The 15,595-nt window shown below is 39.6% G+C and overlaps 2 protein-coding genes across 3 annotated transcripts; both read left to right on the top strand.

The window, feature by feature from the left end:
• Positions 1–1,806: 1,806 nt before the first annotated feature.
• Positions 1,807–4,573, top strand: LOC111345124 (adenosine receptor A2b). The gene has a single exon (XM_022952436.2). It carries the CDS (start codon positions 2,335–2,337, stop codon positions 3,499–3,501), a length of 1,167 nt encoding a protein of 388 aa, XP_022808171.2. The 5' UTR covers positions 1,807–2,334; the 3' UTR covers positions 3,502–4,573.
• Positions 4,574–5,483: 910 nt separating this feature from the next.
• On the top strand, positions 5,484–15,201 carry LOC111320661 (acidic fibroblast growth factor intracellular-binding protein). Of its 2 annotated transcripts, XM_088725664.1 has the most exons (12): positions 5,484–5,724; positions 6,338–6,536; positions 6,755–6,881; positions 7,018–7,121; positions 8,041–8,097; positions 8,486–8,574; positions 9,477–9,512; positions 9,800–9,905; positions 10,187–10,256; positions 11,677–11,763; positions 12,235–12,335; positions 13,254–15,201. In XM_088725664.1, the coding sequence occupies exons 1-12, from the start codon at positions 5,643–5,645 to the stop codon at positions 13,336–13,338; spliced, it is 1,143 nt and encodes a 380-aa protein (XP_088581790.1). In that variant the 5' UTR covers positions 5,484–5,642; the 3' UTR covers positions 13,339–15,201. The 2 variants fall into 2 exon arrangements, with proteins under 2 accessions (XP_088581790.1, XP_022779055.2); XM_022923320.2 differs by lacking the exon at positions 9,477–9,512 and having other exon boundaries at positions 5,485–5,724.
• Positions 15,202–15,595: the final 394 nt, after the last annotated feature.

Here is a 15,595-nt window from a genome sequence, read left to right as displayed (position 1 = left end):
ATTCCCAGGCTAAATTGCAAGTACGTTTAGCGCCCTAAAGTCCTCAAAATTCGTGGAATGCATCTCACTTTCAAAACTTGGCCGAGGTTTTTTTCTTCGGGGACGTTACAGTGAAAGCAACGAATCAGTAAAAACGATTAGAACCCCTTCAGCAATTATCTTTATCGCTCATTTTTGCCGCTCTGTAGCTCGAAGCTTTTACAAAACCGACAGCTAGGCAAGTTATGAGTTTGAGCTTGAGGCGTCCAATATACCATCGTGTTAGACAATCGACTGGTATAAACTGCGTAGCCGGATACTTATTAAAGGACACTTAAGAACTGAGTTTGCATGCTTTTATTTGTTCTTTTGTCTGTTTGTTTGTTTGTTTGTTAGTGTTTGAATTGCAAATAAGGCACATAAGGCCGGAACAATCGGAATGTAGAATGTTCTTTGATGATGTCACAGTCATCTGACTCAGCGTATAAAATTTAAATAATCTTACTAGAAATATGCGCAACCAAATTCTCTAAGTGCCATCACAGCAACTGTGTAACAGCCAGTAAGAAGAATTATATTAGTTGTGAGATTAGGTAGTGAAAGGGTTAATTTACCTTGTCTAAAATATCCAGTTCGGGTCGACTCAAGAATCAAATCACGGCATTTCCATATAAGAAATTAGCGACTCAAGAATCAAATCACGGCATTTCCATATAAGAAATTAGCGACTCAAGAATCAAATCACGGCATTTCCATATAAGAAATTAGCGACTCAAGAATCAAATCACGGCATTTCCATATTAGCGATGACTTGGATTAAAACATTACAGGACCCCTGTAATACTAGCGTCTATCATACTAACGGGGTTATCCTGTGTAAAGATTATTATTATTATTATTATTGTGAAAGTGTAGTGTGATCGCCCGGGTGAGTGTAGTCCTGAGAAGGACTGTTGTCGGTGGTAGTGACTAACGTTTCGACAACTTGTACGGAAGTCATTATCAGAGTAAAGTGAATAGTTGTTGTCGGTAGAATGTTCTACTGACAACAATTTTTTAATTATTATTATCATTATTATTATTATTATTATTATTGTTATTGTTATTTTTCCTATGCCAATTACAGTGCATGATTTTTTATAATTCATTACATAAGTATGTTCAGATGCCAACGTTTTTTAAAAATTGGATGTCTGAATCTACGTCCTATTTTATTATTGACAAATAAAGAGGATAGGTAATGAAAATTCTTTCTTCTGTTTTGTTTTGATTTGTTTTTTTGGGGGGGTCGTATTTAATTTTTTGGTTTGTCTTTTTATTAATTTGTTTGATTTCACGTTAGTAAAAGCACTACCTGAGGTTGACAGGTGAAGGATTTTTAAAGGGGATTCAAAGCGGACGTCAAGGTTTTTAAAATTGAAGAATACGAGGCGCGCTCTTAGTGTGGTCTTATTTGACGTGGCTGTCCAGACTTTGTTTGAGAAGCTTTCTAAAAACTCAGGCAAGAAGAACTGTTTCAAAATAACAAAAACTTGTCGAGGTCAAAAATAACATTCAATAACATTTACTATTTCGTGACTTTCTTGGATGTTTTTAATCACAATTTGAGCTGAAATCAATCACAAATTGCAAAGGAAACAAACGGGGCCGGTGAAATAACTGACCCGAAACCAAGATCTGGCTCGCCATTGATTTACGACTTGTATGCTTGAGTGGAACTCTCTGCGGGTTTATTGTTTTAGATGACGAGCCAAACAAAAGCGTGCTAATGGCGTCTACAAATACCTTATGTGCAATAGAGATATCTGTCGGTTTATATTCACCTGCTGGGAAGGGAATCTTATGAATAGAGTACTGTTGGTGCGACCACCACTATTCATTTAACGAAGTATTTATAGGTAATGTAAGGAAATGATACTAGCGCGCATGTGTTAAAAGGACGCCAGAGTCACGATCGAAAAGAATGTTAAGTATTGAAGCATTGAAGTTCTAATTGAACTCTTTGTCAGACCTCACACTATAGCCATCATTGCTCAAGCGAGTCCCAGAATTTGACAAATGACTGTCATGATGAACCATACGGGACGCAGCGATATGAAGCGGATGGCTTTGTTATCTGCGTTGTAATTATTGTTGTCGGGTTAACAGATTCAAAATTATGCAGAAACCCTTGCAATCCATCTGTTCATAAAGTGATCTCAGTTGTCACTTTTGCTGCGCATTTCATGTCGCTCTAGATCTATTATCGACGAGCTCAATTATGATCCTTGAAGTCTCTTGGTTTTCATGGAAATAGGGTTCCACTAACGTTCATAGTTAAGCAAGATCGAAGAGATACTGCAGAGTTGGATAAACATGAATACAACTTTTCAAACGGGTTCTCTGGCAAATGTTTCAACCGTAACAGTTTCAGAACTAGCCAGTCCGACTTCCGCGTGGTTTTCTAATCATGGCAAGTTTATCACAACCGGAGAATTTGTCGTAAGTGTACTGTTCTACAGCTGCGTGTTCCTTGCAATCCTTGTGGGAAACGTGCTGGTAATTTCCGCTTACGAGAAGAACTGGAGACTTCAAACTACTACAAACACTTTCATACTTGGTTTAGCCGTGTCGGATCTATTAGCGGGGTTCGTCTCAATCCCCTTTTGGCTGTATGTATACAGCTGCCATCACTTCAAAATTACACTGCATCCGGTTGCATATGAAATGTACATCACATTCGACGTGTTCATTGGATGTGCATCGATCTTTCAACTTACTGCCATCAGTATAGAGAGATGCATCGCCATTGTCTGGCCGATCAGACACCGAGCCCTTCGCGAAGGGATCTTTCATGCGATGATTCTTACCGCATGGGGTTGTTCTGCAATCGTGGCAGGATTGTACCCGGTTCAATTGAAACATTGGGAAAAAGGCTACACGGCATTTATCTTCTCTACTTGCTTCATCGGACCATTTATCGTCATGTCTGGGGTTTATTTCTTAATCTACGAGACAGCAAGGCACTCGAGGTCCAGGATTCACGCCGGAGGAGCAGCCCCCTCCATTCACAGAGAAATTCGTGTTGCGGGAACAGTGGCGCTAGTCACTGGAGTATTCATGATCGCGTGGTTCCCCTTCTTTGTTGTCACCGTGGTAGCTACGTACGATTTGGAGCGCTTACCTGAACCGCCAGGACTCTTCCGGCTGATAGCCTCCGTGAAGGCCTTGCATTACACAAACTCTGCTCTAAATCCAATCCTGTATGGCTACCGGAATCCGGAGATGCGGAATACTATGCGTAGTGTAGCGCGCCAATGCTACCCGCTCGGATCTCGCGAGCAGAGGTATCCATCCAGGTTGCAGACAATGCTGGATCCTCGGCGAACACGAGAGTTCTTACCCGGTACCTCGCTGGCAGTGCGGTGGCCAGATGAAAGACGAAGCACTCCGTTCTTTGGCAACAAAACAACTACAACGGTGGTTTCGTTCAGTAATCGAGACGAATATGGGGAGTCGAGACCAACGAGCTTGCATCAGTAAATTCTAAATACATTACTTTTTGATGCAGTGCTCTCTCATTTCGAGATACTTTTAGATGACTTTGCATTCATTGGTGCCAATTTGTCGAGGGTATTGAAGGACCCAGTGATAATTTTATGCAATGTCAGTACAAAGCGTGAAAACGTCAATAACACATGGTTAATCGACGAGTTAATTTTGTTTAATTCAAATCGCTAAATTGCTATGGGTAATTAATAACAAAACAACATATTATGTTTGCAAGCAATCTGGCAACACTTTTCTTAATGCGATTTGCAGTTTGATCAAGTTAAAATTACCATTCTACACCGGTTTGTCGTTTTTGAAAACTAAGGAAGTCATCAGGTAAATAATTGGCAAAAGGGCCAGAAAAGTTATCAAAGTCTGCAATTCAGCTCTTATATCCCAGATTCAAGGTCAGATAAGAAAAATTTAGTTTGTAAGAGGACGGAACAAAAGAGAAAATTTAGAAGTTGTTGGATTATCAGCCGGTTGTTAGATTATCATAAAATTTTAAAATGTGAATCGTATGCATCGGCTTAGGTCAAGAGATTTGATCAAAGGCCCCTCTGATCTCTTGGTTTAGGAAGAAGCATTCGGTACAATTAAGTCTTCAAAGGAGCAGGTTCTCATGATCAGCATCCTTATGCGCTTTTACGTAAATAGAAGACATGAAAGATGTTATCCTCAAAACGATTTTAAGAAATAAGATTTGAGAAAGTAAATCAAGACGTACATGATGAGAAAAACGCGTACCCGCCGAATGAGAATATATGAAAATCGTATATATGCACTGCGGTTTTAAGAATGTACACGAAAGCGATCCCCGCTATATATTTTTGTCTTCATAAAAGTTCATGTGTACCCTAGCCTGAGCACAAAATGTGCTTCCAGTGTTAGTTCACTGATTAGAGAGTAGATAGGTCCAGGGGTTAGGGAAGGGGGGGTGGGGTGTGGAAGAAATTAGACCACACGAAACCAATAACAATAACATTTGACGAAAACGAAATACAACTAAAGCAACTTTCACAAGGGAAGATCAGTAATGAATTAATAAACTATTCAAAAGTAACGATAATAATTGTCTTTCATTTTCCTCAAATATTTCAGTCGCTCAACTTGAAAGGATTTTTTTAGTGTGTTCAAGTTACTCAGTTGAAATGCCATTATCAATAACGCGACACTTTGTAGTCCCCTGGATCCTCTTCTGGACTTTGCCCCCCCACCCCCTCACACATTTTACACAGCTCTGAGCCGCTGGAATTGTTGCGTGGGTTGAGGTGAGTGGCGTTGAAAGGTATGCTTTCATTTTACAAGACTGATCATTAATTACGATCTATCTTAGGGCATGCATGACCTTTTATGACAACTAAAATGGCGGCTTTTTCTTCACTTTGTCCAATATAGGGTAAGGTAGGGAAAGCCTAATTAGGAGCCATGTGGCTCATCGGGCCGGCGCTTAACTCCGGTTTCCGTAGCATGAAGGGACTAGGAGTATTTCTACACCCCCTCCCCCCTGGATGGGATGCTAGTCCATCGCAGGGTTACCCCCAGCATTAAATTCTCCACTACTCATTTACATGTAATACACCTGGGTGGAGAGAGGCAGTGTGAGAGTAAAGTGTCTTGCCTAAGAATACACCACGATGTCCCCGGCCGGGGCTCTAACCCGGACCACTCGATCCGGAGTCGAGCGCACCAACCATGAGGCCACCGCGCCTCCTTTGTCCAACATATATAGCCTTCGGTTAAAAAATGTTGGGGGATTTCTGTATGATTTACTCGGCTATTGAAGATGTCTATGGGGAAATAACGAAGGAACTGAGTTAAAAAGCAGCTTAAAAAAATACCTGAACGGTAGCATATGGCTTTGAACACCTCGTAAGCCATAAACAGACCGCTGGACAGAGCCGAAACGACACTTTGGACTTCCCTATTTGGTGTGTCTTACACAAAATGAAAATTTGTTATTTTGAGACCTCTGGCTCAGATGAGCCCCGTAATCTTCAAGATGGCGGGAATTTAGCAGGAGGGACACGAAGCATATTGAGAATAAAGGACTCGTTTTTGGCGCTTGTTAAGACAGTGTGTTGATTTCAAAATCTACATAATGCCCGTCGCTTGTCACTCATAGGAAAAGAATGGAAAACATAGATGTATTCATCATGGATCCAACCTTTATTGATCCTCAAGTGTATGACCTGTGGTTGCAGGGATTCTCTGGTTAGTAGCTGTCAATAAAATTCGAAGGCAGCCTATTTGTTATTTGAAAATGAACGAAATATAATGCTACCCACTTGATTCTTCTCTTCTCTTCGAGATCATGATAAAAAAAAAAAAAAGCTAATACTATATCTGCCTGCTTGTGGGGGCACCCGGTCGAAAGAGTTTATTTTTTTTAATTTCGTCTGACTTGAGCGGCAGTTTCTCAAAGTTTTGTAAAACTTTTTCTACACAAAAAGTCCCTGTTTCCATTTACACTATGACTGATAAACTCATTTTGACCGACTAAACATTCCAGACTGATTTTGTCCAATTGTTGATGCAGGTAGCATGTTTTTTTACTCGTTTGAATAGTTATCGGGTCTACAAACAAATGGGTAATTTTTGGACCCTTTAAGTTCCAGAAGTGATTAACATGTAACTTCTCCCATTTAATACTCATACCATGAGAATGTTCAAACTCATTAGGTAGTCAAGTCGTTACCTTGATCAAACACCAAATTCTCATTTAACTAATTTACGAGACAATGTGTAGTAGCTATAGAGGGAAGAATTAACAACCAGATCTTGGGAGTTGAAAGGTTGATAAATTTATCTTTCTTTCGCCAATTAGAAAATGTAGCAGCTCAGAGGAGGGAATGTGATGACAAATTCAAGAATTATGGTGCCTCTCATGCAATCATCACCAGCGACACTCAGGATCAATTTCGATTGTTTTACATGCTGGAACGTTTTCTTCAATCGCCTCCAATGCTTGCCACACAAATGTTGTTGCAAATATCCCCTGATGTTCAAGATATATTAATTGAAAGGTAGGTTAACTTTCTCAACCTAAATGACTCAATGCATAATTCATAATTCTAGTTGGAGAATACTTTTTCTTCAGTTGTCAATTGGTGCAGAGAATTTGGTGATTTATCAAGAAACAGAGGTTTCTAAAGCAGCCACACAGCAGTTTAATCTATCTCCTTTGCTTTGAAAGTACAGGACCATCATTTAAACTTGTGATATCATCATATATTGTCAACAGATATTATCAGTTTGACAAGGAGGTGGTGAGAGAACTTTTGGGGAAAAAGCTTACTGGACGTGCACGGAAAGATTTGGATGATGTCAGTGAAAAGACAAATATTCCCCTCAAAAGTTGTCGCCGACAGGTGTGTTGTCAATCAATGTAACTTTTCATGTTAATCTAATATAAAATAATAAGAATTACATTCACCTTGGATATCAACTTGTTTCTTTAATTTTGTTATTTACTACTAATATGCTTCATGTATGTGCATTTTCTAGTTTGACAATGTCAAGAATGTTCTCAGGACAATAGAAGAGACTGAAGGAGGTGGGCTTACAGATACTGTAAAGAAGTTGTTTCTTCTTTCAGATTCATTGGCAAGGTAGACAATCATTAAAATTTACTGTTTGAATTTCTATCAACACAACTTTTCTTTTCTTTTTAAGACATCTTCAACAAGTGATGTCACTGGGTAGTTTTATCTCAGTGTTTAAAGGTTTTAAAATCTGAGAAAAATCATGATGAGATTATCATAGTACTCTGTGAGTTAGCCCCTTATAAAATAACTTGAGCTGACATCAGGGGTCTTTTGCAAGGGTACATTTACATATAAATGAATAAAGGTGGATAGTTTCGAAAGAAACTGTTTGGGGCTGCGTCGGTGGGAGTAGCGAAATAATTTGGATATATCAACAAAGGGCTAACGCTCGAAACGTCAGCTTTTGTAATCGTTACGGTGGCCAATTTACCATTTCAACTTTGTTGATACATCCAAATTATTACATTTACATATATGCTCACTTCACCTGGTGTGAGCTTACAGCTAAAACTTTGTAATGTGTGGTTTACTGTGAGCACAATTGAAAATGCAGTCATGTATAATGTAAATGTTCCCGCACTAAGAGGTTGTCTTAATGAACATTCTGCATGGTTTGTGTCAGGCTTGTTTCCCATTGTCTAAGATTTATTTTGTCTGGCCCTGGGGAGGTTGATTAATGCTCATTTCTGCTCTGTGTCAGGTTCTTTTTGCCTCTCTGTCTGGTTCAGCTCTTGTCTGGTTGATGTTAGGCCCATGTTTGGTTCAAATGTCTTGCCATATTCTGGCTGACATTTTTCTATGGATGCCCTATAATCTTTATTTACATGTTATCTTCATTGCAGGTGCCTTAATTTCCATTTACGGGATAATTTTTTTTTTTGGTTTTTAGGGTATCACTTGATTGGAGATTCCTGTAAATTTCTGTTCTTTAACTTACAAAAAGGTCATTTCAAATGTCTTGTGCTTTGAACTTTTTAAACAGGCAATATGCATGCATCTGCTTCATGGCCATCAACAAAATTGAAACAGGAAAGAAAAGGTTTGTTTATTGGAATGACATGTAAAGTGACAATTCAGGGTAGTGAAGATTGAATTCAATGTGTTATGGGATACAAGGTTCTAAGAACGATTATTGTAATTTCCAAATCTTCTTTGCTGCTAATGTACAGATTGACATAAAGTGAAAATTTTGGGTACAGGTAGGAATCAATGCAGTGTTAAATGGATCCTAGAGGTTTTTTTTTAGGGGAAAGGAATGAGTAGGAAGAAGGGGAAAGGAGTGAGTGGGAAGAGCAGTATCACAGAGAGATGAGTGGGGGTATCAGTGCCTCAGTGGTCTATGAAAGTGCCCTTATGAAGGGAGCCACACCTGTCCTAGAGGTACAGGCACACTGTGATTTATGGAGAAATTGTTTCTTACTTGTCAGGCTTTCCTACCTTTCATTTGATGACCTTGCATTCTGTGCAGAGCAGATGTTAGATCACTGGACAGTGGGATCAGTAGAAGGCTCCATTGGTCAGTGTCTAAAAAAAAGTTGTTGATGAAAATCTTTGTAATTAGAATATCAGTTGATAATTTATTGTAGAGGTGAAAATCATCAACTCTCACTGTACTTTTAACCCTTTCACTCCCATGAGTGACCAAGACAGAATTTCTCCTTACAATATCAATACAATATCAAGCAGACAAGTGATGAGAATATAGAAGAATATCAGTTGAGGACGGATTATTAGTTGATCCAATACCAAATTCACATAACTAACATCATGAGAATTGTGTGGTAGATTACAGGAAGAATTTCTTGGGAGTTAAAGGGTTTTAAAATAGAATTATGAGAGATTTTCCGGGCCAAAAATCTTTAGACTTTTTTATTGCCTCTTTCCTTTTGCTGTTTGTTGGTGCTTGTTTAAACTTGCCTTTTTTTCAATCAAATTGAATAATTACTTAAAAAAACCATTGGAAACAAGGAAAAAAAAGTAGCAGGCAGGGATTGAAGAATAAAGAGAAATAAACAAATTAAAGGTTAAGTTGATTTGATAGGAATTAACAGAGGTTTTGTTTTGATATAAATATTTCACTGTCATGATTGTTTTAGATAACTGGGCATTTTTTGGAACATCATTATTTTTAGATAAATTACTGTCAGTTAAAAGTGAAAATAATGTCAAACCTGAAAAGCACGTTAACTAACTGTATTTAAGATTTTATGGTTTAATCTATTTTTTCTCATTTCATTTCTTTCTATTTCACTTGCACATTGATACATTAATTCATTTGTCCTGTTTTTTAGTACTTTAATCATTTCTTCATGTTTTCAGTCATTCGTTATTCTCTCAATGCTCTGTTGCACTGAAATCCACCTACAAGTTCTAACGAGGCTTTTGATTAATTTTCAATTTTTTACTTACCATTTATAGAGTCATGTTCACTACCTTTGTTCAAAGTTGTCATCTGTAAGCATCTTCATATTGTGAAGAATTAAGAACTACTTTAATTTTTTAAGTCTACCATTTGCTAGAATTCGTAGTGTGTGTGGTAACACAGTTTCAATTCATGTGAATATTAGACACAAATTGATTTATGAAGTAGATTTTAAGGCATGACCAGTGCTTTTGAGCATTTTTGTTCTGAATCTTTTGGTGTTTATAAGAACAAATAAATTATGCAAAAGGTGGGTGGGTGGGTGCCATTGGAATGCCAAAAACTGTAACTTAAACAATCCTGATTTATTTGTGTTCAGCTGATGTTGGAGATACTGGTGCTGAGTTTGACAGAGGGTTTCTACAAGAGTTGAGAGATCTGAAGGTGTTTGTGAATGACAGAGAGATTGTGGACGAGCACAAAAGGTTTGTTCAACAACTTCAAACAAATTTGCAGTTGCTTTTCTTTTAAGAAAGTTGTTTTACTGAAGCCTCACAGGGTGATGGTTTACAAGCTGGACCTCAAAACAATTCTAATGGCCAGAAGAACTTTATTGTTTTAAAATTGTAACAACAGGATCAGACAGAAAACTGCAAGGGCAAAGGTGCCTCAGTTCATAATTTTTTTTTTTATATATATATTTAAATAATTTCAAACATTTCAAGAACATGGCTATAATTAGGAAATGTTTTTTTTTTTGTTTCAGCTTGGTTTGCAATGATATAGCTAAGCGGTTCACTAAAAAGTTGGCCAAATCTGTGGAGAGCAACTTCAAGGTATTCTATTCAATTTCTTTCTGGCCTCCTTACCTAACATCCAACAAAGTTTGCATCTTTTTTTTTCTTTTTAAGTAAAACAAAATCTTTCTTTACATCAGAGTACCATGAATCACAATAGGGACCTTAAGCAACCACGACGGCGACGGCAACGAGGACGTGGAAAAACAAGAGATCTAATTGGCAGTACAATAGCTCAGCACGTGCATTTTGAAACTTTGTACATTTCTTAGCCGTCCTATGCAAAACAACGTGAAATCGCCAAAATTTGCGTCGTCTGCGGACCGAAACCGCGACGGCAAATATTTTAATTTTCATTTGGAACTCAAAGGCTACTTTATACGTCATACTGAAGATGAGCTGTGGCGCCAAACGAGACAGTAAGGCCGTGCAGCTATTTTTGAAATTCTAACTAAGAGTAGAAATTCATTTTTTAATCGAAGTCTTCCTTGGCGTTGCCGTCCTGACTGCTTAAGGTCCTTAATGCCACCTTTGAGCGAGCCCGAGAGCACTTTGGCACGAGCGTTTCTGTGAGGACTTGAGAAATTATGAGGGCTGTAGAAATGTGAGCCAGCGAGAAGTCTGCTAGTGGTGTAACAATACATGTAACATTAGTGCAAGACCCCCGGCAGGCAGACCTTGTTGACATGTCTCCGTCCAGTTTCCCACAGGCAGAGAAATGGGTGTCTTGTGGCGCTAACAATGAGAGCCTCGTAGGCCACATTTGAACAGCTTGAATTGCTGATAAGCTTTATTCTCCCTTGTGGAGTTAACTGCGTTCCGATCCGTCAAGCTCTGATCCATTACCCGAAAAATAGACGAGGTCAGAACTCTTCTTCGGCAGTGTAACCGGGTTTATTGAAAATAAACGTTTAAGGTGAAACGAGAAAGCGTATTCACCGGAGCACCTACAAAATTACAGTTTTCTATTTTTTGACAGCATGCCTCCACAATGCTTAACGAACAATACGTGAAAACGTGTAACGCAACGAGTTACACGCGACTGAACACGCGTACCCTTTCAATGTAAGGTAATGACTAAGTGAGCATAGAGTATTAAAGTGAGCATAGAGCAGATAAGTGAGCAAGAAGCTAGAGTCGCTCTTGGCTATCGCCTTGAGCGACTCTTACGCTTCTTTCGTGCTTAGCAACCTCCCGCGTGCAACCATAACTCAATAGTGTACGCTGTGGTGTTAAATAGAGCCCGCATGTAACCAGTTATATCATAAAAGGAATAGACCGCATCTTTTGCGGGCTCTATAACTTGATAAAGCCACTTGGGATGTTGGGAGAACACTCGGAAAGCCGATCAATTACTCCCCTTCGGCTCGGGATTTTTAAGCTTTCCTCGTGGAACATCCTGCGTGGCTTTACCACATTAGAGAGCCCGCGAAAATGTCCTCTATCACTTTCTCTATAGAGTCTTTGTCGAGGTCTCCTAAATATTGCCGCCGGTCTCATACACAGTAAAGAAGTCAAGGATGTTTTAAGTGACTTTGTAGAAAAGGTAATTGGAAGTAAGCTGTGTTGTTTTTTCATGGATGACTCTTTGTGGAATGTCTTCCAGGTTGAAATTAAAGTCTGGAGGTATTTTTTTCTTTTTTGTCCTTTTTAGTTGATTTTGTTTCGTTTCGTTACCTTTCGTTTAATTTTTTTATGTGTTGTTTTTACTTTTTTGAGGGTGTGCGCGTACGTGCGCGTGTACATGCGTGCGTGCGTGTGTATATGCGTGCGTGCGTGTGTGTGTGTGTGTGTGTGTGTGGAGGGAAGAAACCAGAGAAGCCTTGAAAAAAAAAAATCCAAGCACGGACAAACAACCAACAAGAAACTAAATCTACTGGTGACGTCAGGTCTTAGAATCGAATCCAGGCCAGAGCGAGCAGATGTGATGGCTCTCACCCCGGCACCATGTCTCTGCAGCCCAGATTAGTCTTCCTTACGTTTTTTTTTTTTCTGTTGTTGTTTTTTTTTTTTGTAGTTTATCGAATCGTGCAAGCAGCAAGAGTGGGTTGCGAATGAGACGGACATTTTTCTCGGTTCTTTGGTGGATACCTGCGGCAGATTGGAATCTTTGCACAGGTATATGCACTAGACATGTATACGGACGCTGAATGATAAAACCAATAGAATCACTTTCTACGGCACAGAGAATCTCTTGTAAATATCCAATGAACGCGATGAATGCAGGTGCAAATCGAAAGGGCGTCTACTAGAGAGCGTCTGTGACAGGTGGAAAAGAGAGATTGACCATATTTGGACTTAATTTCAATTTAATGAGTGTTAGATAAAAGCAAGACGCCACCTCAGAAATGAGATCAAGGAAAGTTGCTTTGAAATATTCTGGGTAAAATTGCAGATCTTCATACAGAAGTTTACGCTCGGAGAACTGTTTCGTGTCGAAAGCGATACTGTGGCTCTGAAAGAGAAAGTTATCATTCGACGAAAAAAAACTTTGATCCACACTCACATGCGTCCATTTTTGTGTGTGTGTTTCGCGCGTGCAAAACGTAGAATTGCACGCATGTCAAGTGCGTGTAATGCTGCGGTACACGAGAGCGACACAGCAAAAGATAGCTGGGGTAAACAAACGCGAAAAGGGAAAAAAAAACAAAAAGAGAACAAGAATAATTTAGGGTGGGGAGGGTATTTAGGGTGGGGAGGGTATTTAGGGTGGGGAGGGTATTTAGGGTGGGGAGGGTATTTAGGGTGGGGAGGGTATTTAGGGTGGGGAGGGTATTTAGGGTGGGGAGGGTATTTAGGGTGGGGAGGGTATTTAACATGGATTTATACCGATAAGATTGATAAATTAGAGATAGATTTTGTGTAGACACACAGCATGAGGTAGCTCTGTTGGCAGCGCTCATTTTCAAGTTTCTTTCGCCGTAAGATTGATAAATTAGAACTAGATTTTGTATAGACACACAGCATGAGGTAGCTCTGTTGGCAGCACTCATTTTCAAGTTTCTTTGACCGTAATCTTGGCTCTTTACTTTACAGAATTAGTCTGGAACGCTTGATCCCAGTGTATTCACGTTACATGACCGTCTGCCAAAAGTGCATCGTGAGAATGTACCATGACTGAATGAAAAATTTAATGTCTCAGAATGTTGCAAGGTAGAAGACGTGCAGCTCCTTCCTTCAGCTCAAGGGAACCCGATATGCAAACATCTAAAAACGAGAAATGAGTTTCCCATGAAAAGAAGCACAACAGCTGCTCTGAAAAGGGAGATATGTTTTGGTGGATAAAAGTCGATTCTCTGTCGCAAATTCAGCTATTGCCGCCGACGAGAACACTTTGGGATTTTGCCCGAAAGAGGCAGCTATGAAGAGATCAGCGTAGCATCTGATTGACTGGTTCTTTAAAATTCCTGAGTAAGTCGCAGCCAATCAGAGAACTGCCTAGAAAGAAGGTGCGGTGCCGAGTTCGAATTCGAGGGTTCAGTTTTTATTTACGATTACCAGCCGCTGATCGATGAATGAGCCGACGGTCCTCCCTTGAAGAGGAGAGATTCTTTCGAGAGGATTGAAGAACGGCGGAGATAGAGCTTAATCAATTTTTTGTATTAAAGTTTCTGGAAAAATCATAATTTTGACAACAAACAACATTGAGTTAACTTTAGACCAACCCATGAACATTTGACGATTAAAATTAAGGTAGTATTGACTATTGCAGGGCTCGACACTAACTTTTCAACTTACTATTCAAGTGGCTAGTGACATCTTAGATGTTTTTACATGGTACGACAATTTCAGTTTGTTTACTTGCAGTTTGTTTATCATTGGGCTTGCTATAGAAAGCTAAGAAATAGGGTTAATTGCGAAGTCAAGGCAGCAAAATCCAGGTATTATTGTGACTTGATTCTACTGAGAGGCAAAGGGGGATTCAGGGAAGATCTGGAAGGCGGTGAATGAGGTGTCTTCTCGCGAGACTAAATCCTCGAGCCCACAATGTATCGTAGCTGATGGTGTTGAACACACCACTCCAGCCTCTATTGCATCCGTGCTCAAATATTATTTCGCTTTCATTAGCAGAAGTCTTGCAATTAAAATATCAGATGCTGTTATGTTCCCAGTCAGATCGGCCACGAAATTACAGTATTTCTCGCTTTACGAAGTTGACGAGGAAACAGTACTCAAGCATCTGCTTTGTCTGAAGACAAATAAAGCTATTGGCTGGGACAGCATCAGTGCGAGACTCTTAAAGTGTGGCGCGCGTGTTATTTGTCCCTCGATCACCAAGTTACTGAATCTCTCTATTCGCACTGGCAATTTTCCTGAAATATTGAAATGCTCGAAAGTGGCTGCACTGGAGATAGGACAGATGCGTCAAATTATCGCCCAATTTCTATTCTGCCAACGATGAGTAAAATACTGGAAATAGTCGTCCACTTCCAATGCTATGACTTTCTAAATTCAAATAACCTCATTTCAAAGTCACTAGTGGAAATTGAAAACCACTAGCCAAAACTGAATTTCTACTAGTCTGTGGCTACTGGGCTACCGTTAGTGTCGAGCCCTGGTATTGTAAAAAGTTTCAAATTAGAGTCAATCAGAGGCACAAAACCTTACTATGCCACATTGTATATACCGGTGGCGGATCTAGGGAAGGGATACGGGGGGGCCCGCCCCCCTCCCTTATTTTGGGTAAAAAAATTAAACGCAGAGGGAAGAAAAGCCGGCAGGAAAACACACTCAAACAAAAACGTCTCCCTTCTTAGCTCAAGGTCTAGATCCGCTACTGTATACCTCGGACTCAAACTTATATTTTAACACCTCTGGTCTGTGTTCGAGAAAACTATCAACTGCAGCAATTCTCCATTAAACCGGACAGCGCATCTAGGATATTAGACATTTAATTTTATCTTTGGGAACTGGGAACCCCATCGAATACTAAGCTGAAAGATTTTAGACTGCGCCTGAGAAATAAAAGTAAGTCACAAATCGATTACACACTCGAAACTGTAAAGATTGCAAAGGTGTTTGCCTGTGCCAACGAACAACACAAAGGGCATTTAGGGGTATGGGCATGGCGAGGTGAAAGATAAACCCCTTTCCCCACAACGTTTCAAAACGCCCCACAGTAGTGCACATGGCAGTACAATTTGGCAATTTGCACGCAAGCAAAACTTTGTATGTGGCGCATGATCTAGATTGCGCTAAAAAAAAAAAAAAAAAGAGGATAAAGCCTGCCTTTGTTCAGCGTAAAATAAGTGAGACTCCCAACTTGAAAAACTTGCCAAACTTTTGTAAATTCCCAAATTTTCGGCAAAAGGATTCGATGTACTGCTTCGAAAACTTCTAAATTTGGCAAGGCAAACATTCATGTTTTTTTAACCGGC

Source organism: Stylophora pistillata, chromosome 6 (assembly GCF_964205215.1).
Source record: "Stylophora pistillata chromosome 6, jaStyPist1.2, whole genome shotgun sequence".
In the NCBI taxonomy this organism is placed as follows: domain Eukaryota; kingdom Metazoa; phylum Cnidaria; class Anthozoa; order Scleractinia; family Pocilloporidae; genus Stylophora; species Stylophora pistillata.
This window is presented reverse-complemented; position numbering and strand designations above follow the sequence as displayed.